This window comes from Lipophrys pholis (assembly GCF_963383615.2).
Source record: "Lipophrys pholis genome assembly, chromosome: 8".
Taxonomy (NCBI): Eukaryota; Metazoa; Chordata; class Actinopteri; order Blenniiformes; family Blenniidae; genus Lipophrys; species Lipophrys pholis.
Window position 1 is genome coordinate 4143081 of NC_137630.1, and position 16814 is coordinate 4159894.

Below are 16814 nucleotides of genomic sequence, written 5' to 3' on the forward strand. Positions count from 1 at the left end.
TCCTGTATGTGCTGCCACCTTCCACAATGCATTTAGTGACCACTGCTCTTAATCACCACGTTATCCCCCTGGTGAGGCCGACCTCAGCTGACGGGACAGTCCGTCTCCCCGCTGCAGTCAAGTGTCCTGCACTCAGTCCACCTTCAGTGGCTTCAGTCTGGTTCAGTTGGGTGTCTTTGCTGTCTTTCTTTCAGGTACTGTCCAAAGTGCCAGCAGCACCGCGAGGCCTCCAAGCAGCTGCTGCTCTGGCGTTTACCCAACGTACTGATCATCCAGCTGAAGCGCTTCTCCTTCAGGAGCTTCATTTGGAGAGACAAGATCAACGACATGGTGGATTTCCCTGTCAGGTACATAGAAGTACTGACACAAGCTCTGCTTGTTTAAATGTCGCTGTGGTGTTTTGTGTAACTTGAGCAATAATGACTTTTGTTTTCAGGAATCTGGACCTGAGCAAGTTCTGTATTGGCCAGAAGGACGAGATGCAACAACCTCCCATCTATGATTTATATGCAGTGATCAACCACTACGGAGGGATGATTGGAGGCCACTACACGGCCTACGCTCGCCTGCCCAGCGACAAGAACAGCCAGCGCAGCGATGTTGGTGAGTCTCCTGGCTGAGCTCAGGTTTCCTGTGGAAGCCCGGGTGACCGACCTCTGTCCTCCATGTCCTCCACAGGCTGGCGTCTGTTTGACGACAGCACGGTGACCATGGTGGAGGAGAGTCAAGTCGTGACCCGCTACGCCTACGTCCTGTTCTACCGGCGGCGGAACTCCCCCGTAGAGAGACCGCCGCGGTTCCTCCGGCCTGGCGGAGCCGAGTCGCCCACTGCTGCTGGAGCAGCTGCCAGCCAGGTGAGGAGACGCCACCCATCCTCGCCCGCGGTCGTTTCTGCCCAGAGGCTGTTTGAAAAGCTTCAATACTGCTGACTGCTTCCTCCTGGAGGCGTCGACTTCATTCATGGTTTTTAAACATCAGATAAACAGAAACACTCCCTTCCTGCTTATTGGAGTTAATGTAGACCAGACACTTTGAGGAATGATTCCAATATTCACACTGGAACAATCCAAAGCACCAAACTGCTGAATGAAGGTTTTTGGAGAAAATGACTTCTGGACATCTAATAACAGACCGTCCAGTGAGACCATATGTTGATGTAAGTTATACAGAGCAAAGGACCTGCGTCATTTTTGGTGAGCAGTTTGTTCAGAGCATGGCAGTATCTGTAGGATTATTGAAAGTGTGTAAAGTTTTTTGTTAGGCAAGTCGATTTATCCTCCATCTCCTCTCAGACTTAATTTAACTTAAGGTTTCTGGATCTCGGCCGATTTCTGGGGACTTTTAGCAACAAGTTATTGAGGTCTTTTATATTCCTAAACATGTACAAATACACCTGGAGTAAGACTGGGGAGCCTGATGATAGCCAGCCTTTATATACTGATACTATATGGTGGATCCAGTAGCCGAACCCTGATCTGTCCTGTAATGCCATTTTATACCACCAGGAGGGGCAGTGAGTCACTGCCTGCGTTCTACTTCAGTTACTTTCTGGAATACACTTCTTGTATTAGACATTGGTGTTATGAATCAATTTGTATTGGCTGTAAGAGATTTGCTTTGTGTTTTTATTTACATTTAATCCAGCATCCCAGCAGTTCTGGTCCTGAGTTTGTAGTTGGACAGTCTCAAACTTCTCATAGACTGAATGTGAGAAACAGGCTGAACACTAACAATCTGTTGTTACTGTGATGTCAACAGAAATATGGTCCAATACTCACCAAACTGCAATAACTGATGTTTGGAGGTGTGAAAGTGAAGCTTTATGACGATGTGAAGCAGCGTGGACTTAATAAAGAATGATTTAGGATTTATTTTAATCTTCTTAATCTGACTGTTCAGTGGACATCAGAAAGACTGTCAGTTGGTTTTTCATTAAATCTGTGAGATTCATTCCAGGTCTTATGATGTTATTCTTGTACAAAATACAGTTTAAATGGAGAGAAATGTCTTGAAAGCTTCAGGGGCCGGTGGCCTCCCGACACATGGAGAGTTCTGCTGAAATCCTTTTTTGTCTCGACACTTGGACAGACGAGGTGTAGAAACCTGTAGGACCAGCAGGTCTTCAGACTAAAGCTGCATCATGTTTAGAGGTCAAGTGGACCTGCTTGTTTCTGACCCGGTTTGTTGAGAAGCTCCCTGAGGAGCAGCAGCTGTAATGAAGTGATCAGGGTCAGTTTCCGTCCTGACCTGTAGAGAAGTCATGTGACCGCCCAGCTTCAGCTCTTACTGTGATCAAGTGTTTGTTAGGCCACGCCTTTTCCCAGAAGCTGACACCGGTTTCCGCCAATCGCAGGCCTCTCTGATATGGCGGGAACTGGAGGAGGAAGAGGAGGGGCCGGATGGCGGCCCCGGCGGTCTGCTCCGCTCCGCGCTGCGGCGGCGACAGACGCGCCGGAGCTCAGACGAGGAAGACAGAAGAGCGGGGTCGGCGGCGCGGCGGCGCCACACGCACAGGATGTTGGACTATCCCGACGACGACTGCGTGCGCTATTTCGTTCTGGGCACGCTGACCGCCGTGCTCGCGCTCCTCGTCAATTTGCTCTACCCTCTGCTTTACAAAGCCAGCTGGAGCTGAGTGGCGGCGGCGGCTGGAGGCTGGAGGCGGGCGGCTGCTCGCCGGGCGGCTGCTCGCCGGGCGGCTGCTCGCCGGGCGGCTGCTCGCCGGGCGGCTGGGCGGCTGCTCGCCGGGCGGCTGGCGGCTGGGCGGCTGCTCGCCGGGTGGCTGGAGGCGGGCGGCTTCTCGCCCGGCGCTAATAGACGATGTAGAAACTTTAGAAAACTCCAGACTTCTCTGTCAGCCGGTAAACTTCTTGACCGGCTCAGTATCAATCATCTCCGTAGTTTATTGAGACTTTTGAGGTGAACTGGTTCTGACCTTCACCTCCTGGACCGAGTGACGGAGGAATCAAGCTGCTGAAACGTGAAGCTGCTGCAGGATTCAGGAACTTTTCTCTTCTGCGCAGCAGCAGCAGCAGCTTCCATCATGTTCTAAAAGTGCTGAGGCAGCATTCGCGTGTTTCTATATTTCCTAATCAGATTTGTTTGTTGTTTTTTAGCATCTTGAAGCCATACTCGCGTCGAGACCTTCAGGTTCTTGTGAGGGAAAGTCGATTTTACTTTCAGGGCTGAGTTCACAAACCAGGAAGGAGCGACGACCGTCCACTTTTCAATGTTCAGGATGTTTTGTGCTGAAAGTGGTTTTGATGTAAATGTGGACAGTGTGGAGCTGAAGATTTACATTTAGGAATCTTTTAAAAAAAAAAACACACAACTGGTGTTCAAGCTTTAGAAAAGCACTTTCACAACCTCCGATTCACCGACTTCACTTCCTGCTGAAGACTCCAAACTGTCCACAGGTCGTCTCAGTCCGGGTCCAGGTCTAGGTTTGGGTTCTGGTCCAGCTCTGTCCGGGTCCAGGTCTGGTTTCTGGGTTCTGGTTCAGGTCCAGGTCTAGGTCTGGGTTCTGGTCCAGCTCTGTCCGGGTCCAGGTCTGGGTTCTGGTCCAGGTCTAGGTCTAGGTCTGGGTTCTGGTCCAGGTCCGGGTCCAGGTCCAGGTTCAGGTCCAAGGGACTGTCTCACTCGATACTTGATTAACTAATATGCAAAGCTGATGTTTGTCCAGTTTTTCTTAAAGGGACAGAATCTGATCTTTTTCATATTTTCGGGGATAAAAATAATCATGTGTGTTTTTACCTTTCATCTCTAGTAATTTGACCCCAGTCTCATGTCACTACGCCAGGCCTTGTAATTTGACACCAGTCCCGGGCCTCTTGTACTCTGTAAAACCCAAACCACTGGTTCTGAAAAGAATCTTATTTGACATCAGACTCATTGTTTTTGTGGCGCCACTATGAACGACCTTAAGCAGCATCAACGCTCATCATGGGACAACCCCCCCCCCCGGACCTGACGCTGCGATTAACTTGTGTGTGTGTGTGTGTGTGTGTGTGTGTGTGTGTGTGTGTGTGTGTGTGTGTGTGTGTGTGTGTGTGTGTGTGTGTGTGTGTGTGTGTGTGTGTGTGTGTGTGTGTGTGTGTGTGTGTGTGTGTGTGTGTGTGTGTGTGTGTGTGTGTGTGTGTGTGTGTGTGTGTGTGTAATAAGCTATGACTGATGAGTACTGTATTGAAACGTGTTATTAAATAATTCCCTGCAATAATGTATCTGGTCCCTCTGGTGGCCTGAAGCAGAAATAAAACCTCCAGCTGGTTCTCATCCCTTCATGCGTCTCTTCCTTTTGTTTCCTAACTTCACAGCTCAGAAACCTTAAATCTCCCAGCATGCCGCCGCAGCAGCGCCATTCATCAGAGCCGTTGGTTTTTCTTGCAGGACTCGAGCCAGTCGCTGTTCGGAGGCGACCTGGACCCAGAGGGCCCCCCCACGCTGACCCCCGAGGTGCCCTCCGACCTGTTCGCCCACCCGGGGGATTGTGCGGCGCCGTGCTACAGCAACATGGAGGAGGTGGACTAGCGAGACAACGAGACGTCCAGAGGGACGGAGGAGTGAAGCTGGCGTCGCTGGACCTGGAGTGAAGACCCGCCTGCACCTCGAGGCAGAACGAGCAGGAGCGGCGCCGACTGGGCAGCGGCGTCTTCGTCTTTCATCCAACATACATCAGTCATCTCGTCATCAGTAGTCGTTTTCATTCAGTACATATAGGGACACACACACACACACACACACACACAGCCCGAGCCGGCTGGGCGCCGCCAGGCCTCCTCGCACCGAAGCACCTTGAGTTCTGGTTCCAGCTCAGAAAAAGACCCTCAGCACCAGCAGGGACCGGATCCGCTGACCCGGGCTGAAGCTGTGGAGCCGGACGACCCGGATCACATCTGAGAGTTTGTGTTTCTTGTAACGTGTGTAAATCTATTTCCCCCATTTCTATTTGATCTGCCTTTGTTTTGTAGGTTTGTTGGCCTGGTTTGAGTTGTGGTGGTCAGTTTATTTTTTTTGGGGGGGGGGGCAGTAGTTTCAGTAGCTGTGACAAAAGAGATGGGGGTGCTAACCCTTTGTTTTTAGTTTTTTTGCGGGGGGTCTTAATTCTCTGTTCCATTGCTTTGTAAACTCGACTTCTGTTCCTCAGTTTGATCTCTTCAGTCCTCAAACAGGCTCCTTCCATATAAACTGGAGTGTGCATGAGTGCATGCCCCCCCCCCCCCAAACTGTTGTTTCATTCTGTTATTTCCGTCGATTTCCTGCCTCTGTTGTGGACTGTGTATAAAAAGTGGGGATGATCCAGAATGCTGCTGTGGATACACATAAATGGTTAATATAAATACAGTTGGTTTGGAACGTTGCTGCAGTTTGTCGCTCACATTCTTTCTTCTTCATTTTTTTCATTGACCTCTGAGGGTCTGGTGAAGTAAAGATGAATCTGAGTCAAAACCTGATGGGGTGAAAAATCATGGCTTAGCGTAATTTGACACCAGCCTCAAACTAAAACAAGATCATATTCATTTTAAAACAAACACAATACTAATGTTTTAACTCTGGAAGAGTTCAGAAATCAGTATTTGGTGGAATAACCCTGGTGCTCTCCACCAGGCTTTCACATTGTTCTTGGGTGACTTTATTCCACTCCTGGAGCTCAGCTTTGTTTGATGACTTGTGACCCTCCATCTTCCTCTTGATCACACTCCAGAGGTTTCCAATGGGGTTCAGGTCCCGAGACTGGACTGGTGTGTCTCCATTGACCGAGCTGTGTGACGTGGAGCATTGTCCTGCTGGAAGAACCAAACCTCAGAGTTGGGGGACGTCGTCGGATCAGAAGAAAGCAACTTTTCTTCCCAGATAACTTTGTATGTGGCTTGATTCATGCGTCCTTCGCATAGACGAATCTGCCCAATTCCAGCCTTGCTGAAGCGCCCCCAGACCGTCACCGAGCCTTCGCCAAATTTCAGCTTTGCCCAACAGCTGGTGGTCTAATGGTGAGACGGAGACCCGGAGAGGCCGACGGCCCACAGTGTCGTGCACCGACTGTGAAATCTGCGGTGCTACAGTATAGTATTTTTCAAATGCTTTCTGAATATCTTCAAGTTTGGTGGTCATTGTATTTGCTTTTGAATCTTGAATTTTTTAGACGGTGCTTTCTGCCAGTCGTTTCCTCATTTTCCAGGCTAGTAACTTAGTTGACTTTGGTCCGGCCTCAAAGTATTGTTGTTTAATGAATCTTATCTTCTTTTCAGTTTCTTTGCTTAAAATGTTACCATTCTCCTGTTTAACAGGTCTCATTTGCTCAAGAGTGGCCGGGTCTTGATACCTTCGATCAGTGGCGTTTCAAGATGTAAGATTTTATTTCAGGTGTAGTGACACTACTGAATTCCAAAGTAAAGTGTGTGCACAACCTTTTAGCCACAACATTATAACAACCATATAGGCGTTGATCCAGTAAAAATGTTGAGCCTTGGAAATAGCCGATGAAAAAATATTAAATAAAAAAAAAAACATCTGGACATTTGGGTTCGAACCGGGTCACGCTGCTTCAGGGACGCCAGCTCAGCCACGAGTTAGTGGGATTCTTAAAAAGTGTTCCTCACTCTGTCACACGCTGTACAACTACTTAGCTTTATTCTGCTAAACTAAGCGTTTCAAACTCGTAAATAATAAAACTAATTAAATGTTATTCTTAAGCGTTTGTTAGCTTTAGCTGCTAACAAGCTGGTGTTTGTGAGACTCGCTCCGGTTCTGTGAAGCTCCGCCTCAATCAGCACCAGCCAATCAGCTCTGAGCTTCTAATGACGTTGTTAGTGAGGTTTCAGCCCTCATGCAATAGATATATATATATAGGTACTTCTCAAAAAATTAGCATATTGTGATAAAGTTCATTATTTTCCATAATGTAATGATAAAAATTAGACTTTCATATATTTTAGATTCATTACACACAACTGAAGTAGTTCAAGCCTTTTATTGATTTAATATAGATGATTTTGGCAAAAAAAGTAAAGAAAAACCAAAAATCCCCATCTCAAAAAATTTGCATATTTCATCTGAGTGTAAGTGTTTTTAATACAAAAAAAAGTCAACCTTCAAATAATTATGTTCAGTTCTGCATTCAATACTTGGTCGGGAATCCTTTTGCAGAAATGACTGCTTCAATGCGGCGTGGCATGGAGTCAATCAGCCGGTGGCACTGCTCAGGTGTTCTGGAGGCCCAGGATGCTTTGATAGCGGCCTTGAGCTCATCCACAGTGTTGGGTCTGGTGTCTCTCAACTTCCTCTTCACAATATCCCACATATTCTCAATGGGGTTCAGGTCAGGAGAGTTGGCGGGCCAATCGAGCACAGTAATACCATGGTCAGTAAACCATTTGCCAGTGGTTTTGGCACTGTGAGCAGGTGCCAGGTCATGCTGAAAAAGGAAATCTTCATCTCCATAAAGCTTTTCAGCAGATGGAAGCATGAAGTGCTCCAAAATCTCCTGATAGCTCGCTGCATTGACCCTGCCCTTGATAAAACAAAGTGGACCAACACCAGCAGCTGACATGGCACCCCAGACCATCACTGACTGTGGGTACTTGACACTGGACTTCAGGCATCTTGGCATGTCCTTCTCCCCAGTCTTCCTCCAGACTCTGGAACCTTTATTTCCGAATGACATGCAAAATTTGCTTTCATCCGAAAAAAGTACTTTGGACCACTGAGCAACAGTCCAGTGCTGCTTCTCTGTAGCCCAGGTCAGGCGCTTCTGCCGCTGTTTCTTGTTCAAAAGTGGCTTGACCTGGGGAATGTGGCACCTGTAGCCCATTTCCTGCACACGCCTGTGCACGGTGGCTCTGGATGTTTCCACTCCAGACTCAGTCCACTGCTTCCGCAGGTCCCCCAAGGTCTGGAATCGGTCCTTCTCCACAATCTTCCTCAGGGTCCGGTCACCTCTACTGGTTGTGCAGCGTTTTCTGCCACACTTTTCTCTTCCCACAGACTTCCCACTGAGGTGCCTTGATACAGCACTCTGGGAACAGCCTATTCGCTCAGAAATGTCTTTTTGTGTCTTACCCTCTTGCTTGAGGGTGTCAATGATGGCCTTCTGGACAGCAGTCAGGTCGGCAGTCTTACCCATGATTGCGGTTTTGAGTAATGAAACAGCTGGGAGGTTTTAAAAGCCTCAGGAATCTTTTGCAGGTGTTTAGAGTTAATTCGTTGATTCAAGGGTGGGTGTGGTGCTCCAGGTGATTAGGTTAATATCTCATTTAGAGTACCTTTTCATGATATGCTAATTTTTTGAGATGGGGATTTTTGTTTTTTCTTTACGTTTTTGCCAAAATCATCCATATTAAATCAATAAAAGGCTTGAACTACTTCAGTTGTGTGTAATGAATCTAACATATATAAAAGTCTAATTTTTATCATTGCATTATGGAAAATAATGAACTTTATCACAATATGCTAATTTTTTGAGAAGTACCTGTATGTACGTGTATATGTCTATGGATTCAAGCCCCACGAGACATCAAAAGCATGTGAATGAATGGATGGAGCCACACTGAGCATGCGCACAACCTGGAACAGAACAGAAAGTACAGTCCTCACACAGTAATTATGTGATATATAGGAGGAAGTTTTATTCACAGACAAGAAAACATTATAGATAATCTTAAAGAATTAATAGCATACTTTGCATGCAGTCCTTTCTGATGACACCAGGTGGCGCTCAGCCCCACCTGCCCCTGATGACCAGTCGCCACTACCTACTACGGAGCTGCTTTAACTCTTTTAGCTTTTCCTGCAGGTCCAATAGCGGTTTTGTTCTCATCTTTTTATGTTTGGCACATTGAGCAAATATTTTCCCTGGAAGGAATGCTTCTGCTGCATCCCATAATGCTACTGGACTGACTGTTCCATTGTCATTATATTCAAAATATTTTTCCATTCCCTGAGCCATCTCCGTTTTGTGCCGTTTTCTGTCTCGTTTCAGTTTTTATAAAGTGTTGCTCCAATGAGCGAGTCGGAACTCAAACCCTGTGTCGCGTCACCAGAGGCGTTTTTTAGCCAACCCCAATCCAGGTAGACCCTCCCCTTTGCCCCGCCCACAACCCGGCTGTTCTGCTCGCTTCCGCTGCAGGTAAACAAACATGGTGAAGACACGAGTACAACACGCCAGATGCAGCGTTATTAATTGTATCAAGGAGTAGAAGAGTCTAGTTTTACTGGCTTCATCTGAGCCTGGGAGGACCCGCTGGGTTCAGTTTATTCTTAATAGGAATCTACCAACAAGACTTCCCAAAGTTTTGTATGTCGCTCCCAGCACGTCACCAAGGAGTGTTTTCATCACGTCGGCCTGAACAACGTTGGATAATTGTGAGGTGATCTTTTTATTTAGTTCTATGATTCAATGGTGGCTCAGGAGTTACTCCTGTCTGCTTCTAATTATGACCATTAGGAGAGGATAATTAAATGATCCGATCTCAGTGTACCATGCACACAGTTAGATAAGTGCATAGTCACTCAGGTTGGTCTGAATAGTCATTTATTTTCTGTTAAAACGTCACATTTCTTTGTAAAGAAAATATTCTGTGCAGCTATTTAACATATTCAGACACACAACATGTTATATGAACCTTCTGAAACGTCCCGCTGCAGCAGCAGAGGAGGAACTTCTCCAGGAGCTTCTCCTCACTAACATTCTGCTTCATATCAGTGTGGCTGAATGGTGTTTCTCTGTAAGGTAGTGGCAGAATGTAAACAACAGCACATGGCATAAGGAAAGGAAGTTCTTCCTCCTCTTCCCAAAATGGGCATGTGGGGCGGAGCCAGTCCAGCTCCCCAAAACCCAACAGATTCTGAATGCGGCTTGAGCGATGGAATATTCAAACGGCTGAAAATCAAGGACAAGCTGGATTTGGGGCAAAGAAACTTTGAATACAACGTTTTTGGACCAATAGGAACCATGAGAAAGTGTTGAAAAGTTGTGCGATAAGACTCCTTTAAACTCTGGATGGAAAAGGGCTATGCAAAATAAAAGACCCATATTATGAAAGAAATCTGTCCTTTCAAAAATTAGTGGATTAATATAACCTCCCCAGGAATTTACTGATCTTCTCATGGCATCAGACAATGGACTGGGCCCGCATTTATAAAACTTTGCATAGGATCCTTACTAAACATGTACGTGCGCCCAAAAGCTGAAAATGGCGTCCGCCAAAGAATATTTGGATTTATAAAACCATGTACACCCACACGCACTTTCCTTTTATAGATCCCAGTCCACCTGGAAGGCTGCCCAGGTCATTGCCCCGCCCCCACCACACCCACTTTCTACCATAAATACTCAATGCAATGTGCCTCAGAAATATTTTTGCATCTCAATCAGCCTGTTGATCGACTGTATTTTACACTAAATTCTGGCAGAAAAAACAATTTCACAGAGAGAAAAATAGTCATGGGGGAGGTGGAGGCCAGGACAATATTCTTTGGTGAGCACCATATTGGTATCACTAAAAAAAAAGCCAAAGAAACACATCATCATTGCTGGAAATAGTGTGAGAGCCTCAGAGAGCTCAGTGACTGCAGAAATGGCGATGAGGAATCTGACCTGAAGGTGGGGGCCAGAGGAGAGCGACATCGTGGAGGTCAGAGGAGAGCGACATCGTGGAGGTCAGAGGAGAGCGACATCGTGGGGGCCAGAGGAGAGCGACATCGTGGAGGTCAGAGGAGAGCGACATCGTGGAGGTCAGAGGAGAGCGACATCGTGGGGGCCAGAGGAGAGCGACATCGTGGAGGTCAGAGGAGAGCGACATCGTGGAGGTCAGAGGAGAGCGACATCGTGGGGGCCAGAGGAGAGCGACATCGTGGAGGTCAGAGGAGAGCGACATCGTGGGGGCCAGAGGAGAGCGACATCGTGGGGGCCAGAGGAGAGTGACATCGTGGGGGCCAGAGGAGAGTGACATCGTGGGGGCCAGAGGACGCCACCGTGTGTCAGAGTGTCGGAGGGGGAAGGAGACATTTTGGTGGAGACACATCGGACCAATAAAGTTCAGTTTTATGCAGTTCAATGCAGTGACGAGGACGTCGTCTGTCTCCTGCACTGGTATCAGTGCGTCCCGAGGGTCGAGCGGTGGTGCGAGAGCGTCCGTAGTGCAGCTTGACGCACGGCTGTCACCCTGCTGTTTATATGCTGACTCAGCGATGGGACTGATTGCTCCACACCTTGTCACAACTGATAACCAGTTCTATCCATCGTTCTCTGGATCATTTGAAGATGAAAGTTTGACATGTGAACATCGTGATGCAGATTCAGTAGTAACGTTCCCCTAAAGAAACATCTATACCGCTGCAGCTTGATTACGTGGATCAATAAGTCTGATACTTGAAGATAATGAATGTATGAAATGAATCTGGCTTCAATTCTCCACCTCATAATCAGCACCACCAGGTTCCCCGTCTTCAAAATGTGTGCAAGGTTCAAAGTTTGCGTACCGGTAGGCACATTCTCCCGCAAGGTTTATTTTTTTAGATGACAAATTTTGCGTGGGAAGTGGCGTACGCATCTTTCAGGACCTGTTTTGTGAGTAATCAAGCTTTATAAATGAGGCCCGTGGTCTCTGTTCTTGACCCGTTAGATCTCAGTTCTGCATTGATGCAGTTGATCAGAGCGTGTTACCATGGAGACTGAAACACTTCATCAGGATTAAAGGTTCAGCTCTAATCTGGACTGGATCATATTCATCCCACAGGTTCCACTTCACTCATGTTGTGTTATTTATTCACCTGAGTTCACCTGTGAGTTTAATGTGATATTATTAATCTTCAACAACATAATGCTAACCTGCATCTACCCTGTGATGTCATCACGTCATCGCTCTCAGTACAATGTAGTATCAGAGATCACACCACATCTCCCCTTTCTGGAGTCAACCGGGTCGATCAATCCATCAGTCCTGAGAAGATTAGTCTGCCTCCTGAGCTGGAAGGTCTGTTCCTATCTGAACTCTATTTCTGTTAATTGAACAGATTATAATGTTAAGCATCAAACTAAATCGCTGCTTACGTAGCTTCTAAACATTCAATTGCCATTTGTAAACATTTGACCATCACAGTCTCTACATTGAAATATCGATTACACAAACTACCGCTTCTTTCTTCTGATAAAAACGGGTATTCTGAACAAACACTACAGTCTTTTCTGTCAAACAGAGGCTCTCAACATGCTACAAGTCCAACCTTGTGGGTTCCACCACCCTCCTCCCAGACCTCGTCCCTGGAGTAGAAGTCATATGAGACCAGTTTGTCTGGGTGGTGGAGCAGGACCAGGACTGGTGTGCTGGTGTCCACAGGAGGGCGCTCCTGCAGCACACCAGTGTCCTGTTCAGGCAGAGCCTCCACAGGAGGCAGATGTTGGTGGTTTCCTCTCACTGTCCCATGCGGTGCATCAGCAGGTAAGAACATAGAGTGGTGTGGCTTCCCACAACAGTCCCAGCCGGTCTCTGGTCTGTCACCCAAACTGTGTGTCCAGGTGAAAGGTCACCAAGGATGTGCACACGATAGTTCTGTTTGTTTTCTTTCTGCGTCACCTCTTCATGGGTCAGCAGGATCAGGATCAGGATCAGGATCAGGCAGTGCAGGTAATGTCGGCACAGTTGTTCGAAGACACCGTCCCATAAGACGTTGACTAGGACTGTATCTGTTGTGCGGTGGTGTCGCTCTGTATGACGATAGAGCTAAATAAGGATCCTCAGCCTTTTTGAGTAACTCTTTCACCGTCTTGAGTGCCGCTCTGCTTCACTGCTCTGCTTCACTGCTCTGCTTCACTGCTCTGTGGAAGCTTTGGGCTGCTTTGTGACATGACTAAAATGTATATGATTGCGAAAGCACCAAACATCATCCCAGAGAGCTGTGGCCCGTTATCAGTGACCAGTGTCTCTGGAATGCCATGGATGGATTCAGGGAAACAACGATGTCCTTGGATCTGGAGGGAATAAGTTGTGTGATCTCTACATACCTGGAAGCATTGTCCACTACCAGCAGGTAGGGGTCGCTCTGCCACGGCCTGTCTGGACATTGTGATGGCCTCAGTGGTCCTTTACCGTTCTGCCTCTGTGCAGCGAGTTCTACATTTCAGCACCAGCTCACTCAGCTGCTGGCCCAGGCCAGGCCACCACACCAACGGTCTCGCTCCTTCCCTGCACTTTACCTCCGACCGGTGTCCAACATGCAATCTGGCGAGAACATCATTTCTCATGGCGGACAGGTTAACCAGTCTTGTTCCCGTCAACAATAGATCCTTCTCTACAGTGAGAAATTGACAATCTGCCCAGTAGGCCTTCAATGTAGGCTCTTTGACACCAGGCTCTCGATCACCTTTTCACACTCTCACTCTTCAGCTGTGCTCTCAGCTCGTCTAGATACTCAGTGCTCACAGGTAAGTTCTGAACTGGAGAGCTTGACAGCGCATCGGCCGTCCACAGACATTTCCCTGGCACATGCTGGATGGAGTAGGAATAATGGGTCAATCGGATGCGGAATCGCTTTATGTGTGGTGGTAGAGCATCCATTGCTTGTGTTTGTCTCTCTCTGCCAGCTGGATGACCATGCCCAGAAAACTCTTCAGCTCACTCACATTCGTTGGCACCTCCATCCTCCTAATAGCCTCGGTCTTCTTTGAGTTAAGCCTCCCTCACTTGTCCACATACACTGTGATCCCTACCTTTTGGATTCTCTCCAGCACAGCATGTATTCCACTGTCATGCAGCTCTTGTGGTTGACCCCACACAAGCACGTCATCCATGTGAAGAACTCCGCCACCGTGTTTTGGAAACGCTCCGGGGCTGAGGCTATACCAAAAGGACGTCTGTGGTAGTGGTAGTGTCCAAAAGTGTAATGAATGTCGTGGACTGGATCCTATATCAGCAGTATTTGACAAAACCCCATGTTGGCGCCGCTTGCTGAAGATCTGTGCTCCTGCCAGCTTTCCCAGCGTTTCTTTCATTGAAGGCAGGACACATTTCTCACAACATACTGCCTCATTAAGCTCATTGACCTTCCCGTCATGACAGCTCCTGCTTCACTTTGTCTGTTGGAGGCAGTGGAAACTGTCTGGGTGTTTTCAGAGAAAGGCTCGGCACCTGGTGGATGGTATCTGGCTGACGTACCTCACCTAGACACCTAGACACCTAGACCACCGCACTGCTCGGGGTAGGTTGTTCTCACTGTTTCCATGCTGATGCTGTCCAGGTCTGGGACAAGCCTGGGTTTGCTGGTGGCTGGTCTTCCCAGCAATGCTGTGTGTAGCTGTTTGATGATGTACACCTCTTCCACTGTCATTCCGTCCTCTCTCTTCTGCTGCAGTTCTGTCACTCCCACAACGTCCAACCGGTTTCACCCAAGCGCCATTAATGTCTTGGATGCATCACTGAGAGCAGGTTAATGTCCAGATCCAAATAGTCCTTTAAACACATTGTGTGGCATCACTGTAACATCTGCTCCCGTGATGATTCTCAATGGCACGCATCTCTCGTCACTCTCATTGTCAATCGTCCAGAGCTCACCTCTGGACGATTGACTCAATTGTCACCTTTTCTCCTCAATCTTCCGTGGCAGTACATACAGTTCGGAAATGTCCTTTCCTACCACATGCACAGCATTGCACATTGTTTGCAGGACAGTCAAGTTTTGGATGGAATGGAGAAGCTCCACATCTGTAACACTGAGCTCTCTTTGCCACGTATTGTTGAACACGTCCAGTCTTGGACTTGAACTGTGTGCTAAAATGCTGGAATTGACCTCTCGTCTTTGTCTTGTCACTGCCTTTGAACACTCTGTTGATGGCTTTGCTGTCCCCTGCATCAGATCCGGTACCTCTCAGCGTTTCACCTCCTCGCTCTGTCCTGCTCTAGTGAGCCCCACTACAATCCCGTCTGTGATGAGCTTATCATGAAGCAGTCCATAATCCCAGTGTTCAGTGAATAAAGTGGTGATGAAAGAGTCTGCAGCTTCATCCTGTCCTTGTCCACACGTTCAACTTCGCCCGCTCAATAATGATGTTTTTCTTCACAATAGAGGAGTTCTGGAAAGCGTTTCAGACTCCTTCATACTGTCCTTCAGCCCGTACAGTGATCATTACTTCATCCCCGATGCAGTCAGCATATCAAGGGATTTATCTTGTTCTCCTCCAAGCGAGCATGCAGATTAGTTGCTGGATGAAATCTTTCAAACTCTGTATCCATTTCAGCCACTCCAGCAGTCCTGTAAAGTCTAAACTCTTTCCTGGCTGTATGGTCAAAGTTGCACTTGGCCCTGGTGGTGGTCCCTCCTCAGACATGGTGGTATATCTGCCCCAAAACCAGTCTCACAGACCGGAGCTGGCGGTGCCTAAAGCCTCCGACAGACTGTGCAGAACCACGACATGAAGCTTGCTGTGAGTAGAATACATGAAAACACAAGCTGCATCACAGCCAGAGACGAAAAAAGAACCATTACATGACATCAACAAGGGAGTGTTGTCTTTTGCCGGGCACCACTGCCCCGGAAGCTTTGAAGCAAATGTCTCATTTTAAAGGGTTTCCGACGGAACTTTTATCTCCTGAGGAATTAAATATTAATTATTTGTTCAGCTTGAATCACCTTAAACCCAAATTAGCCTTTTTACAGTATTTAATGGGGAAATGTTTAAATGATCTGTGTGAAGAGAGATGCTGTCTGTCAGAGTACCAGCTCATATGAACACTTTACATAAAGCCATGAATGTTTCCGTTGTTTGTAATTTGGACGTGTTTCTGCAGCACAACTGATTTGTAATGATCCCATTTCAGAACAATCTGCTCTTCAAGGACGTTTTATATCTATTTGAACACCAGAAAGGAATTGTTGCCCGTGCCGCCTGTGTGTTTTAGTGGAGTCCAGAGGAAAGTTAAGACCATTTTTTGTGTTGTAGGACACTGTTTGGCCACAAGGTGCTGCTATTGTATTTAGGAAAGTAATTTCATTGGGCTTCCAGAGAAGTTCTACACAGTGGGACGATTCCCATCTATGACTGTACGTTAACCTGCTGATGATGTTAGTGTTACAGTTACAACACAGAGGCTTAAACCAATTATAAAAACCGTCCCAACACAGGGAGAGAACTGGTATTGGTTCTGCAGTGTTTATCAAACGTAGAACGACTAGTACAAGTACATTAATAATGAAAAAAATCACCAGAACGCACAAATAAGTGAATAAGTACAATATTTTGGTGAGCAATGACAGAAATTAACTAGTAACAGTGTGTGTGTGCGCGTGTGTGTGTGTGGGGGGGGTTCTTCAGATACTCCAGTTGCCTTCTACAGTCCAAGAAACATGTACTTGAGGTTAATTCGTGACTCTAAATAAAAGGTGTTCATAGTAATGAACAATCTCCTGGTAGAATACTGCCCACACATGAAACCTAATTGACTGTATTGTTCTTCTAAAATGTACCACTAGGTGGAGCTCACCTTGCTTTGAGGTTCCCGAGTAATGCTGAGGACTACTGGAATAGTTTGGAATCGTGTTGTTTAAACTATTAGAACATTCCCTGATGGCTTGGATTGAAGAAGACTGATGACAGAATAAGAAGGAAGTCAAAGATGGCCTGGTGGGACAACTTCCCTTTACGCTTAACAACCTGGATCATGAACTGTCTTCGGGATCCGTTATCCACAACGTTATCCACATTGAGGGTTTTTGCATTGTCCTACTAACCAACAACAGTGGTGGAGGTAAAAAACAATAAAATTGTTGCTGGTGACCAAAAATAGCGGAACTAAAAATATGGATGACCGCAACTGAATCCCTGAAAT

At 47.1% G+C, this 16814-nt stretch overlaps 1 protein-coding gene across 5 annotated transcripts in view; it reads left to right on the forward strand.

Moving 5' to 3' along the window:
* Positions 1–5357, forward strand: part of usp19 (ubiquitin specific peptidase 19) — a gene marked incomplete at its 3' end in the record, with an annotated part of 35680 nt that extends 30323 nt beyond the window's left edge. For 4 of the 5 annotated variants that reach the window (XM_080469384.1, XM_080469385.1, XM_080469386.1 and 1 more), the window contains 4 exons: positions 195–347; positions 437–603; positions 679–854; positions 4387–5357. In XM_080469384.1, coding sequence (XP_080325510.1) covers positions 195–347; positions 437–603; positions 679–854; positions 4387–4527 — 637 coding nt within the window. Of the gene's footprint in view, positions 1–194; positions 348–436; positions 604–678; positions 855–2353; positions 2636–4386 lie in introns of those variants that run through there. The other variant, XM_080469383.1, reaches the window with a different exon arrangement.
* Positions 5358–16814: the final 11457 nt, after the last annotated feature.